This window comes from Cylas formicarius, unplaced genomic scaffold (genome assembly GCF_029955315.1).
Source record: "Cylas formicarius isolate icCylForm1 unplaced genomic scaffold, icCylForm1.1 PGA_scaffold_3__17_contigs__length_32017465, whole genome shotgun sequence".
In the NCBI taxonomy this organism is placed as follows: domain Eukaryota; kingdom Metazoa; phylum Arthropoda; class Insecta; order Coleoptera; family Brentidae; genus Cylas; species Cylas formicarius.
Window position 1 is genome coordinate 20,405,065 of NW_026844326.1, and position 12,816 is coordinate 20,417,880.

The window sequence follows — 12,816 nt, forward strand, 5'->3', positions numbered from 1 at the left end:
AAATTACAAATTATTTTTATTACCTGCTTAAATTACTTAAAATTATTCAACATAATATATTAGTATTACTATCGCTATCATCGCCTGTTCTAATTATTATTTGTTCTATATTATTTGCAGTATACGATTGTTCTGCTTTTTCTATATGTTTGACAGAATTTGCCCAACTTTGTGGAGGGATGTTAAAAACTTCGGTTTCTATAAGTTTGAGGACATTGCAGTTAACACGGGGAAAACATTGTTACGACGAATGGCAGATTTCAGTTGGTGCCAAACATGTTCAATGGGATTAAATATACAGTGGTAAGGTGGAGGAAGCCTTAAAACTGTATGCCCTAGATTTTTTGCATAATTATCACAGACGTATTCCTTTTGTAAGTTCAAGCTTTGTAGAACCTCAATTAATTGCTTTTTGATATAATCTTCGTGAAAATACATTATTATACATGTAGTTTTGGATTGTTGCTTTTGTGTCACATGAGGAAGGAGTTTTCGTCAACTGTCTACTGTGATAACTTGCATTGTCCATTACAATGACGCTATTAGGAGGAATGTTTAGAACTAGTTTGTTTTTAAACCAACTTTCAAATAAATCAGCGGTGGTGTCTTCATGGTAATCCGGAGAAGAATCTAATATTTTTCGCAGACAGAGAAAGTCCATTCGGAATCCAACCATCTTTAGAGCCAGCATGCAAAATAGTTATTCTTTTACCTCTTTTTGATGGCGCGTTTGTTTTACACTTATCAGTTGAGTCAACCCAACCCTTTTCCGGGGTATCATAAGTGTCGAACCAGGTTTCATCCAAGTAAATAATTGGCTTTTATTGTTCTTTGTAAATCTTAATTTTTTCTAGATATTCCAGTTGCCATTTCCAAATTCTAAAAGATTCCATTAAAACTTGCCTTTTGTCAATTTTTTTTAAATCTAAAACAAATGTGTTGAATACACTTCCATAAGGTAGTTCTGCCACATTTAATACCGTTTTCATCTTTTTCAAGCCTTCTAATTAAGATATCTAATGTAGGCACGCTTTGTTCCTCGTATAACTGGTAAATTTTACACCTTATTATATCTTGATCACTTTTTCTCGAGAAAATGTCAGCATCGCTTCTTTTTTTCCTCGCTGAAATGGGATTATTCACAATTTTCCATACAGTTGATGTTGGAATTTTTGTCAATGTGACCGTTTCTTCTAAAGATGCGTGCTTGCTGGCACCACGTTCAATGAGAGTCAAATAAACATTGTTTATAACTTCCTTAGTCTCAGTAGAATAGTGTTTTCTACATTTGGGCGGGAGCATCTCCTAAGATACACTAGACTCGCACATATTTTGCATAATTCGCACCCGAAGAATGATTACTAATAAAAATGAACTAAGTAGTATACCAAACCAAAGAATATTAAACACAGGTAGATATAAAATTATTTTCTATTGCGGACCACAATTTTACCTGAATTTAAATTCCGAAACTTTAGGTAATAATCTTCTTGCATTGTATGTTAATGACCACCCTTGGATAATTCCATTCATATCTATGAACAGACCATACCTTAGAGTTGTTTTGTTTAGTTTAGTGGTTTAAGCTCAGTTAACATTTTTGACATTTTCGATTTAATCAGTTTCAGTTTGGAAAAAATGATTTTTAATTTTAGTTTTTGGCCACCCCGTATTTATTTATTTATTTTCGAAATATCAACACGCTTCACCCTCCCTTCTATAAGGAAATAAAACTCAAATATAAAACAATAGCTTTGAAGAAATGAATAGATATATTCACAACAGCAAACGTCACTTTTGACATAAAATTCGAAACGTATATATAAAATATATCTAGAAATTGCAGAGGAATTCAAAAATTCCTTAATATGCAGTGTTCTATTTCAAATAAGAAAATGGTTACTTATCCACGAAAACGCAAACACCCTGTACAAATATCAATATAATATAATACTATGGTTTAGTGAATCTACACAAGTTTTTGCCTTTACTGTTTTTTGATATTGATATTGATATTGTGTTTCGTTTGGGTACGTAAGAATAAGAATTGTATTTGTTTTGTGTATTAACCTGAATTTACTCTGCTATTTTATCCAGGTGTCTTTGCCAGTTAAGTTACTGCTCCATATCTCGACCAAGAGATTTTAAAAACACTACTTTTTATAACTTTATAAATCCAATTTTTATTTTAATGTTAACTATTTGTTTATTTCTCTCTTTAAACGCCACGTTCTTTTTATCAATCTTTAATCTTTTGCAATATAGCCATTTCAATTCACAGTCATCCCTACCTTTATAAACAAGAACTGTATCGTCGGAAAACGCATGATATATTGCCATTAAATTGGCACATATTGGGTACAGTAAATTTTTACATATTTATGTAATATTTTTAATTACTTATTTTTTAAATAAGAGTAAGGTTCAGTAAGCTACCTGTGAAACGCATGACGTACAACTTCATTACGATTTTTTGGATATTAACCAATTCAAAAAGAAAAGAAAAGCGCATCCGCCCCAGTCAACTACGATTTATTTCAAAAGTCGATGCCAAATAATGAAAAACTTTGTTAAATTGCTGAACTCCAGAAAAGCTCCATTTTAAAAATTGATGCAGCTTTGTGAATTTTATTTCAAAAAGAAAAAACTTTTCGCAAACTAACATTCAACGAAAACACAATTACAGCAGTAATTTCTGACCAACATTGACCGAATTATTATTCAAAACAAAATTGCTTAATCGTTTCACAACAAACGTCATTAAATAATCGATTATCAATAATAAAGCAGACCGCAACTTATGTTAAAGAATTAATTTATTACCCATACACATAAAAAAAAACATTAACTCCGAGTTCGATAGTAAAACCTATCTTGATCGTCCAATTAATTGCTTGAAGTACTTGTGGGTAAATTCGTAAAGTTTCCTACAATATGTGTAATTTTTGTTAATAGCAAGGGGGAATACGAGGGTAGACTGATAAGTTCCGGACCTCACATAGAGAAGCCGTCTCTATATAAAAATTTGTACTGGCATTCTATAATACAATCCTCAACAGGGTTATATAGACATTTTCAGGTTATTCCATTATTAGTATTCTTGGAAATGGAAGATTTTTTAACGCCTTCTCAAATAAAAGATGTGATGGTTTTCTGAATTTAAAAATGGTCGCAAGAGTATTAGTGACGAGCCGTGGAAGCGACAATATCTGAAACAGTACAAACTTTTTCAACATGGTACTGTAACACCGCGAATTAGTCTTTCTGGGGACTATGCTAAAAAACAGTAAGACAAAAATGTCGGACCTGAAACTTATCAGTTTAAAACGTCATTAATATGTTTTTTCAAAACGGAAATATTAAACACAACAGGAAGATAACACTAGAAATCATCCTGGGTTGCCATGGCAACGTTAAGAAATGTATCTAATTGTTCGAATATTGATAGCGTGAATATTTCACTAATATTAATTGCTAGCAACAACCCAGTTGCATTTTGTTAATATTTTCAACATTAGATAACCCGTACGGTCTTGCCCAACGGGGGGAATCTTTTTAAATTATTGTTGATTACGTCTACTCCCGCCTAATTAACGAAAATAAAATCAACTTAATTATAAAAAATATTCAGAGCATGTGGAGCCGCCGTTTGCACGAGACGTGATAGTGAAACTACCTGAAAAATATATTATTTTTCGCCCAACGTGCGTGCTTTACGCTATTTAGGCAAATTACAATTGAAAATGACATTATGTCGGGCAGCCATCTTGTTCTATTGTTCTATTTTGCAATACTTTAGAAATAAGATGCTACTTCAGCAGAACACAATTTGTGGCACCAAAACATTTGAATTGCAAAAGTTGCAGCGTATCCCGTCAAATTACAAAAAAATGAACATCTAGAAATAGAGAAAAAAATTGATCAAACGAGGCCAGAACTAGTTTGTTGCCTTCTAAAATAAGGACGGTATGGTCGGTTCATAGATATAAGAAAGTGGCCAATTCCTTTTGAATGGGATTATCCAAGGGTGGTCATTAACATACAATGAAACAAGATTATTACCTAAAGTTTCGGAATTGAATTTCGGGTAAAATTGTGGTCCGTAATAGAAAATAATTTTATACCTACCTGTGTTTAATATTCTTTGGTTTGGTATACTACTTAGTTTAAGTTTACTAGTAATCATTCTTATTTCGTGTGTAATACAGCGTGTGTTGAATCGTGTGCGAATTATGCAAAATATGTGCGAGTCTAGTGTATCTCAGGAGATGCTCCCGCCCAAATGTAGAAAACACTATTCTATTGAGACTAAGGATGTTATTAACAATGTTTATTTGACTCTCATTGAACGTGGTGCCAGCAAGCCAGCAAGCAAGCATCTTAGAAGAAAATTTCAGCGAGGAAAAAAAGAAGGGGAAATGGCGTCTGGAATATCTAGAAAAAATTAAGATTTACAGAGAACAACAAAGGCCAATTATTTACTTGGATGAAACCTGGTTCGACACTTATGATACCCCGGAAAAGGGTTGGGTTGGCTCAACTGATAAGTGTGAAACAAACTCGCCATCATTGGATTCCAAATGCACTTTCTCTGTCTGCGAAAAATATTAAAGATTCTTCTCTGGATGACCATGAAGACACCACCCCTGATTTATTTGAAAGTTGGTTTAAAAACAAACTAGTTCTAAGCGTTGCTCCTAATAGCGTTATTGCAATGGACAATGCAAGTTATCGCAGTAGACAGTTGACTAAAACCCCTTCCTCATGTGACACAAAAGCAACAATCCAAAACTACATGTATAATAATCTATTTTCACCAAGATTATACCAAAAAGCAATTAATTGAGGTTCTACAAAGCTTGAACCTACAAAAGGAATACGTCTGTGATAATGATGCAAATAATCTAGGGCATACAGTTTTAAGGCTTCCTCCACCTTACCACTGTATATTTAATCCCATTGAACATGTTTGGCACCAACTGAAATCTGCCATTCGTCGTAACAATGTTTTCCCCGTGTTAACTCCAATGTCCTCAAACTTATAGAAACCGAAGTTTTTAACATTCCTCCACAAAGTTGGGCAAATTCTGTTAAACATATAAAAAAAGCAGAACAATCGTATACTGCAAATAATATAGAACAAATAATAATTTTATTTTAGATTTTAACATAAATACATACATAAATAAATAAATACTGTTTAGTATCTTTCCTAACAAAACCCCAAATAACTAAATTTAAAGCAAAGTACGGACCTGTTCGGCCATATTTCATTCTTACAGCTTGCCCAGGTCTTTCCTTAATTCGTATGTTAGTCACTTTCTTATATCTATTAACAGACTTTGCCTAGTTTACAAATGTAAACTAGGCATTTCATGCTAGTTTAAGCTTTTTCTTTTCTATCATTGTTTCCTTTTTCCTGTTGTATTAATATTACACTCATTTCATTTAGGTCAAAATTTAGCAATCACTTTAATAACTAAAATTTTGCACATACATTGTGATCTAGGTTCGATAACAATTTAACTAGCACACATTTTGTTATTTCTTGTATTTGGACAAGTTTGTAGATCTTTATTGTGTGTGAGTAAATAAATACATTAAACATTAACGTCAATTTTAATTAGGTGAATGATATTGTCTTAAATAAAAAATTAATAATTAACAATCCATAAAAAATCAATCTTAGCAACTTAAATCTATTTCCCGATAATAATTTTTTTTATATGACGGCAATCGCTCGCAGTTCAGAAAATAATCCGCAAATTGTTGATAAAAAATAATGAAACGGCAGTAAGAAAATCTTTTGTTGGCCCTGTACTATATAAGTTATTGTAATATGAAATGTATTCTTGGGACAACCAAAAATGTATTATTATTATTATCATCATATGCACTGAAAAAACGACTATCTCTGAAGTTCAAACTTGCATATTTGGACGACCCGTAACTCAGAAATGGGTGACAGCTATTGATTTATACCCATAAAGACTTTAAATTTTCAGAAAACATAACGGACGCCCCTGTTTCATAAGAAAAGCCGTGGTCATTCGGGCGAAATTCTCCAGGGACGATTTGGGCGTTCGCACACACTACTGAATTCATTTTTCAAACATCGGAAATATTATCGGGCAGTGTGGGAACGAGGCAGAGTGATTGATGGAGTTTTGCAGACATTTTGCGTGCAGCATAGTTCAAGGACGGATGATTTTCCTATCCACTTTTTCTACGTGACGTGTGCGTGACAGTATTACCCACACAACGTCCAAAAGCAAACTTTTTGAGGTAATGACGAGGGTATCCTTGATCGGAATACGTCCCCGAACTTGGCCAACCTTGACGTAATTCTGCACTTGTCCAGGAAAACCATTGTTGTAACTGTTTATCGTCAAAACGTGCTGGCAATGATAATTGCGGTCTGGTTCAATACCCGTTTTATGATCTTTTCTTCATCTTTTTACGGCAAAACGGTAAACACGACACCAAATTAAAACCCAGTCGGTTGCTGACGAGCTGACGCGCGATATTTTGACGCATATGACAGTCATGCCGGCAGTATACCGACAAAAACTGTCGAATGGATCTATCTATCCATTATTGATGTCATGTAGACGTGCGGAGAGTTTAATGGCAAGAAGAAAAAATTGTCGATGCAACTCCAACTTTGAATGAGAAGTACACCAAAGCGAGAAAGTTATTTTATAAAACTTAACTTGTCAACTTCACCTAATATGTAAAACATGACATGACAGAATAAAATTTTACGAGTAAATTCGAACTGCGCCATAATGAAGAATCCATAGTTTGTTAGAACCAAATTCTTTTTTAAAAAATGCTGTTCTTTTGCAAACTTATTTATCCGAACAGAATGGCTATTGTAGCTATAGGACGTTTCCACATGAACGGGATGTCTGCGTAACTCAAATTCTATTTTCAATTTTATTCTACCAAATTCTATTTTAATTTCTATTTTGATTCCACAACAATTGAATTCATGAAAAAATGATATTATTAATTCCTTGATAGTTCACGAAAGTTAAAACTGTTATGGGAAGTATTCCTGCTGCGTGCAGGGTGTGTAAAAACTAAACCGACCAATGAAGGCAGCAAATTCCAGAGATATTTTAATCGTAATCATAAGCCTGACCTTGGGATAAATCATGTCAAATTGGTGTTGGGACTGTTCAGTTAAACAGAAAGGGGAAACAAAAATTTTCTACTCCCGTCCACGTCAATTTCGTTTACCATGAATCCGAGCCACTTCGGACATTTCCGGGATTTTACCGCACGGATTTGGGAGCAATCGGATGTTTTCGGAGTTATTTCCCACGCTTTGAATTTTGACGTTTGACAATTCTGACCGTCATGTCAGTTAATGTATTCGTGTTGTTTTGCGAAAATGGTCCCAAAAACTAACGGTCGTAGAAAAAGTATAGTATGCAACACGTTCGGTAAACTTTTTAACTCACTCGTTTATTAAACACTCGCTCCGCTCGTGTCAAATAAACTCGTGAGTCAAATGTCGTTTACCGAACTTGTTGCATAATATACTATTACCTGCCTACCCGAGTATTTGTAATTGACTGTGGTCAATTGTCCTGTCAATTGACCAGTTCCTAATTGATTAATCAAATTCGATCAAAATGTCTTGAATAACAATTATATTGTTGTCTACCATTATTTAATAATAATATGTATTTCATAATAAATTATTATTTGTGATGTCGAATTTACCTTTAACCCTTTTCATGTCGTACCCGAATACGATATTTAGCAATTTTGGGAAATCCCAATAAAAATATCCATTTCATTTGGTTCTCAGAACGACGTGATGGCGACGTAACGCACAATATAAATAAGTATAAATTTCATAGCATTTTTAATATTATTTCAGTCAATTGACGCAAAAAATTGACAGGTCAATTCCACAACTCTGTGTGAAATCGATAAACAAGTCGTCAAACCATTTTTATTTCGACATAAAGTGAATAGTATCTTAAAATTTGAACTCACACCATACCCACAGTTTACAAACCCAAACTGCAAATTAAAAAAAATATATCACTTTGAATTTATACATTTGTAAATGGATGTTAATTTTCTGTTTTTCCAGAACTTTTCATTTGTATTTAATTGGGAGATTTTTCTTTTTGATACGGCCTTTCGTTATTTAAACGAGAATTTAATTGCGTCGAAAAATTCCCAATAACGCTTTATTGCATCCGGTCCGAAAGCAATAATTTGATAAACGCCATTAACTACATCGACAATGGAAATTTCTATGTCAGTGTTACGCGACTGAAAAAATGACAAATTAGTTGCGGACAATGACGATTGTTTAAATACGACCATGCTTTCAAACCGGCAGTATAGGATGATCCAAGTTTAACCAACAATGATCATAATCATGTGACGCGATAGTATAATCCGCAAGATCGCCAGACCCAAAAATGTTCCATTAAAAATATATTTTTAATTAACTTTTATTTAAAATTTTATTCTTGCTTCTAAACTACAGATTCGGAGCCGATGTTTTTAGATGCGACTAAATTTTTCTGTTGTGGTAGACTGAAACGTTCTGTACACTTTTTTATTTAAATTATGCGGAGAGAAAGGCTTTTGGTTAAAAACTTACTGATTTGACACACTCCAAAGCGTAGTTGAGCTGTAAAAAGTAACACTCTGTATAGCGTTTGATAAAATTTTGTCGATTGGCTTTTTAAGGGGTATGCTGTGTTGGATTTTACATGAAAAAAATCGCTAATGCAATGTCGACCTAATTATATTGAATAAGCGATTTTCGTCAAATATAAACATTTTAATTAAGTGTACACTGACAAAAAATAGCCGGGTTTAAAAAATACATTTTCGCATTTTAAGCGAAGTTTCGATTTGTTAAACGATTTAATAAAAAAAAAAACGCTACTTTAAATTAACAATTATACCTCGCCTGAAGATACCGCGGATCTAACAATTCTCGAAAATTTAGGAAATACACTAGAATCACAATTTATATACAAGTATCGATTAATTGATATTTCAAAGTCTTGAAGTTTAATTTGATGGTTCGTGTTTTGCAAAAGTTCCCATAAATTGGTTTCAGTTTCTTGAATAAACGCAGTATTTTTTAAATAAACGACGTGTACGAATTGAACTCTAAAGGTACTCACCCACCGCGACGGTAAGCGTAACGCACGCCGGCGTATTTTTCAAAATGTTGAACGGAAAAACAGAAAAATCTTCGATTCCGTCGTCACTGCGCGCGACGTTGTGCGAAAATGGCGCGTGGATCAGATTCAACCCCGTCGTCACGATCAACGACAGCAAGTTCATCTTCAACGCCGACGTGATAATTAGCTCTGGCAGATTTCCGTTGTTTAGGCACCACACAAAACCTCGGCGCGTTTTGTTTACATACTCATTTATAAAGTGGCACGTTCGGACAAGTGCGGGTCGAATTTTCCTTTCCGATTCGCGAAAATTTGGTTGATAATTCGACCGAGTGACACGCTCGCGAAGCAACAGACGCGTCTCACTTCTGTCGGTATTCTTTTTATACGAAATCACCGCGGAACGACGCGGGTATTTTTTAAAGGCCGACCACTATCTGTGCGAATGGCTGTGTGTGTGTGTGTGTGTGTGTGTGTGTACGGCAGCGAGTATATTTCGGCCCGTGCCCCCGCACGGAACAAAAGAACATATATTTGCTCTTCCTGGTGGTAATTTAATGAGTTTTTAACGCGCATATGCGACATTGGCCGGCTCGACGCCTCGTAGGGATTTTCCTTGTAGGAAAGTTCCGTTTGAGAATGTATATACTCGCAAAGAACAAATTTGTTTCCAAAAGTTAATTAAATTAAAACATCAAACTGGTATTTTTATTTAAAACAGTTCTCTTGTAAGAACGCAGAAAAATAAGATGTAACAAAATATGAAACAGTTTTTCTTTGAAAAAAACTTAAACGTAAACTCGTTATTGGGCCTTATTTCCAACCATAGAGGGTAATAAGGTACCCTTCATTTCTGTAATGGATCATCTTCAGTCAGCCCCATACAATCATCATGCATCCAAGTCCTCATCTTGTACGGTATTTGCTTCTACTAGGCAAATTCAGTGGCAAGTCGCTTCATAAATGCTTTATACCAGTCAAGTCCAGCATTTTTTTTCTTTGTTGAAAAGGCTAGCTTTTCAACATACTTGAATACACTTCGACGTAGTGCCTTTGGTGTCAAGGGAAATCCTTTGTCAGAAAACTTAATGATTTTCCGAACTGAATCATTTTCTTGTACTTCATTCAAGGTTGCCGCCAGAATTTTTTTAACTGCTCCGGTTTCCAAACGGTTTCTGAGGGTTGCACATAACAATGGGATTTTTCTTGACGTTGAAGCTGCAGTGCTGCTTCCAATTGGCCCTTAAAGCGCGACATTTCTTGCCCATATTTCTGTAAAGAAAAATTAAAAAATGTATAAGGTAATAAAATTCATTAAATTCAAGTGGTGGGGAATAAGGCCCAACTGATATCTATCTAGGCCTTATTACCCACATTGCTAGGAAATCGTGTTGAGGATATGTTAAATTAAAAAAACAAGAAATTTACTGTTGAATACTGACTTAGGAACTGTTTTTTAGAATTCTTGATCTGACCCGAAAAAACGCGGCCTTTCAACCATATATAATTTATAATTTCGATCGGATAATGCACATGGCAAAACACTGAATCCTATAAGTCCAAACTTAATCGAGTAAGCGGGTTTGCGTATTGAATTTAGGTAACAGACCAACACATAGATGGCGCCATAATACTTATAAATTCGCGCGCGGGCCTTATTACCGACAGAGACTTATATGACAACAACTAGGTCCAGAGTTAATGCACAATCATAGCTGATTCTTCTGTATGGGTGTCCTGAACATCAAATTAGCGACGAATTAGCGTCCTCCTTAATCTTGTCAATTGCCGCTCTGAACAACAACGTCTTGCTTTGCCCGTATCATTGGTGAACATTCATTAGTGAATTTATTAAAACTGTCAAAAGACACATTAATGCTCAATCCTGGCAACTTGGAAACTAACAACCTGGAAATGGAACTGGCAAAATATCTAGCATGTAATTGAGGGAGAGGATAAAATGTCATATCTTTGCTACTTGATCGATAGGACCGTCAACCCGTAAAGGAAGAGAAGATAACAGTTCATCGCTAACCAAAATTAGTTTTGTCCCCTTCAAAGTAACCCCCCCCCCCCAAATTGCACTTTCTATTATAGGCTTGAGATCTTCCAGCAATTTTTTCTTGCTTCTCGCAAACGGCGTATAACTCCAAGGTAATACTCTTTATCGACCGTCCGACATTGTGGTAAGAAGTCTTGATGTACTACGCCACGATTAACAAAGAAAACAGTAAGCAGAACCTTGATATTTGATCAAACTTGACGTGCTTTTTTCCTATGATTCGTCACCAATCATGACCTTTTTGAGAACATCAGGATCATCATCGACGTTGTTTAATAGCTCTTAAGCGATGCTCCTTCGATGGTCCTTTTGTTCAAAATTACGCAGGTTCAGAACAAATTTTGGTGCTACACGTTTCATGCCCAAAACTTCAGAAAAAAATGTATGGCACAAGCCAATAGAGATGGCAGTCACTTCTCTAATACTGATTCGACGATTTTTCAACACCCATTTATTTAACTTCTTCAACGCTTTCACGATTTATTGACGGGCTGAGGCGTCCAGAGCGAGGTTTGTCATCTTTGTCTTCTGTGCCATCTTGGAACAGCTTGCACCAGTTATAATTTTTTTTTGCTCAAGATAGGTTCACTATATGCCATTGTCAATATTTCAAGTGTCTTTCAGCACTGTATTCCATTTTTTACACAAAATTTTATGGTGAGCACACAAAACATGTTAACGCTTCTGTCTCACAACAAAAAGTAAATGTGCAAAGTAGCTTAAACTGTGAACATATGTTAGGGACATGTGTACCAACATAACAAAAAAAAAATCCTAAGATCGAATGTACGTAGCCCGTCCAATTATAAAAGTTACCTTACTTTTTGAATGCACCAAGTACATGTACATCATGCTACTTGTTTTAATTGCTTTCCTTTTTACGAGTATTCTACCAGGACGCTGTAGGCATATCATTTTGAATGTTGGTGAATGGACATAATAAATGAGACATCGATTTTTTCAAATGGGACATTTTTTGGAGTATTGAAAAGAACTTAAAATTATCTTTCCTTTAGTTTAGTAAAAAATAGAAGTTTATCAACTGATACGAATTAAGGAAAGACCCGGGCAAGCTGTAAGAATGAAGTATGGCCGAACAGGTTCGTACTTTGCTTAGAATTTAATTATTTGGGGTTTTGTTAGGAAAGATACTAAACAATATTTATTTATTTATGTATGTATTTATGTTTAAATCTAAAATAAAATTATTATTATTATTATTATTGTTATTACCTGTTCTAATTATTATTTGTTCTACATTATTTGCAATATGGATATACGATTGTTCTGCTTTTGCTATATGTTTAAGAGAATTTGCCCAACTTTGTGGAGGGATATTAAAAACTTCAGTTTCTATAAGTTTGAGGACATTGGAGTGAACACGGGGAAAAACATTGTTACGACAAATGGCAGATTTCAGTTGGTGGCAAAAATGTTCAATGGGATTAAATATACAGTGGTAAGGTGAAAGCCTTAAAACTGTATGCCCTAGATTTTTCGTTTATAACTTCCTTAGTCTCAATATAATAGTGTTTTCTACATTTGGGCTGGAGCATCTCCTGAGATACATTAGACTAGCACATA

The 12,816-nt window shown here is 34.6% G+C and overlaps 2 protein-coding genes across 3 annotated transcripts in view; one reads left to right on the forward strand and one right to left on the reverse strand.

The window, feature by feature from the left end:
- LOC132699156 (phospholipase A1 VesT1.02-like) overlaps positions 1-9,535 on the reverse strand; it is a 33,233-nt gene extending 23,698 nt beyond the window's left edge. Inside the window, exon 1 of the mRNA XM_060665702.1 lies at positions 9,171-9,535. Within this exon, the coding sequence (XP_060521685.1) occupies positions 9,171-9,333 (163 nt within the window). The 5' untranslated portion in view covers positions 9,334-9,535. The remainder of the gene's footprint in view (positions 1-9,170) is intronic.
- Positions 1-12,816, forward strand: part of LOC132699520 (uncharacterized) — a 59,361-nt gene that overhangs the window by 36,280 nt on the left and 10,265 nt on the right. The gene's annotated exons all lie outside the window — the stretch shown is intronic.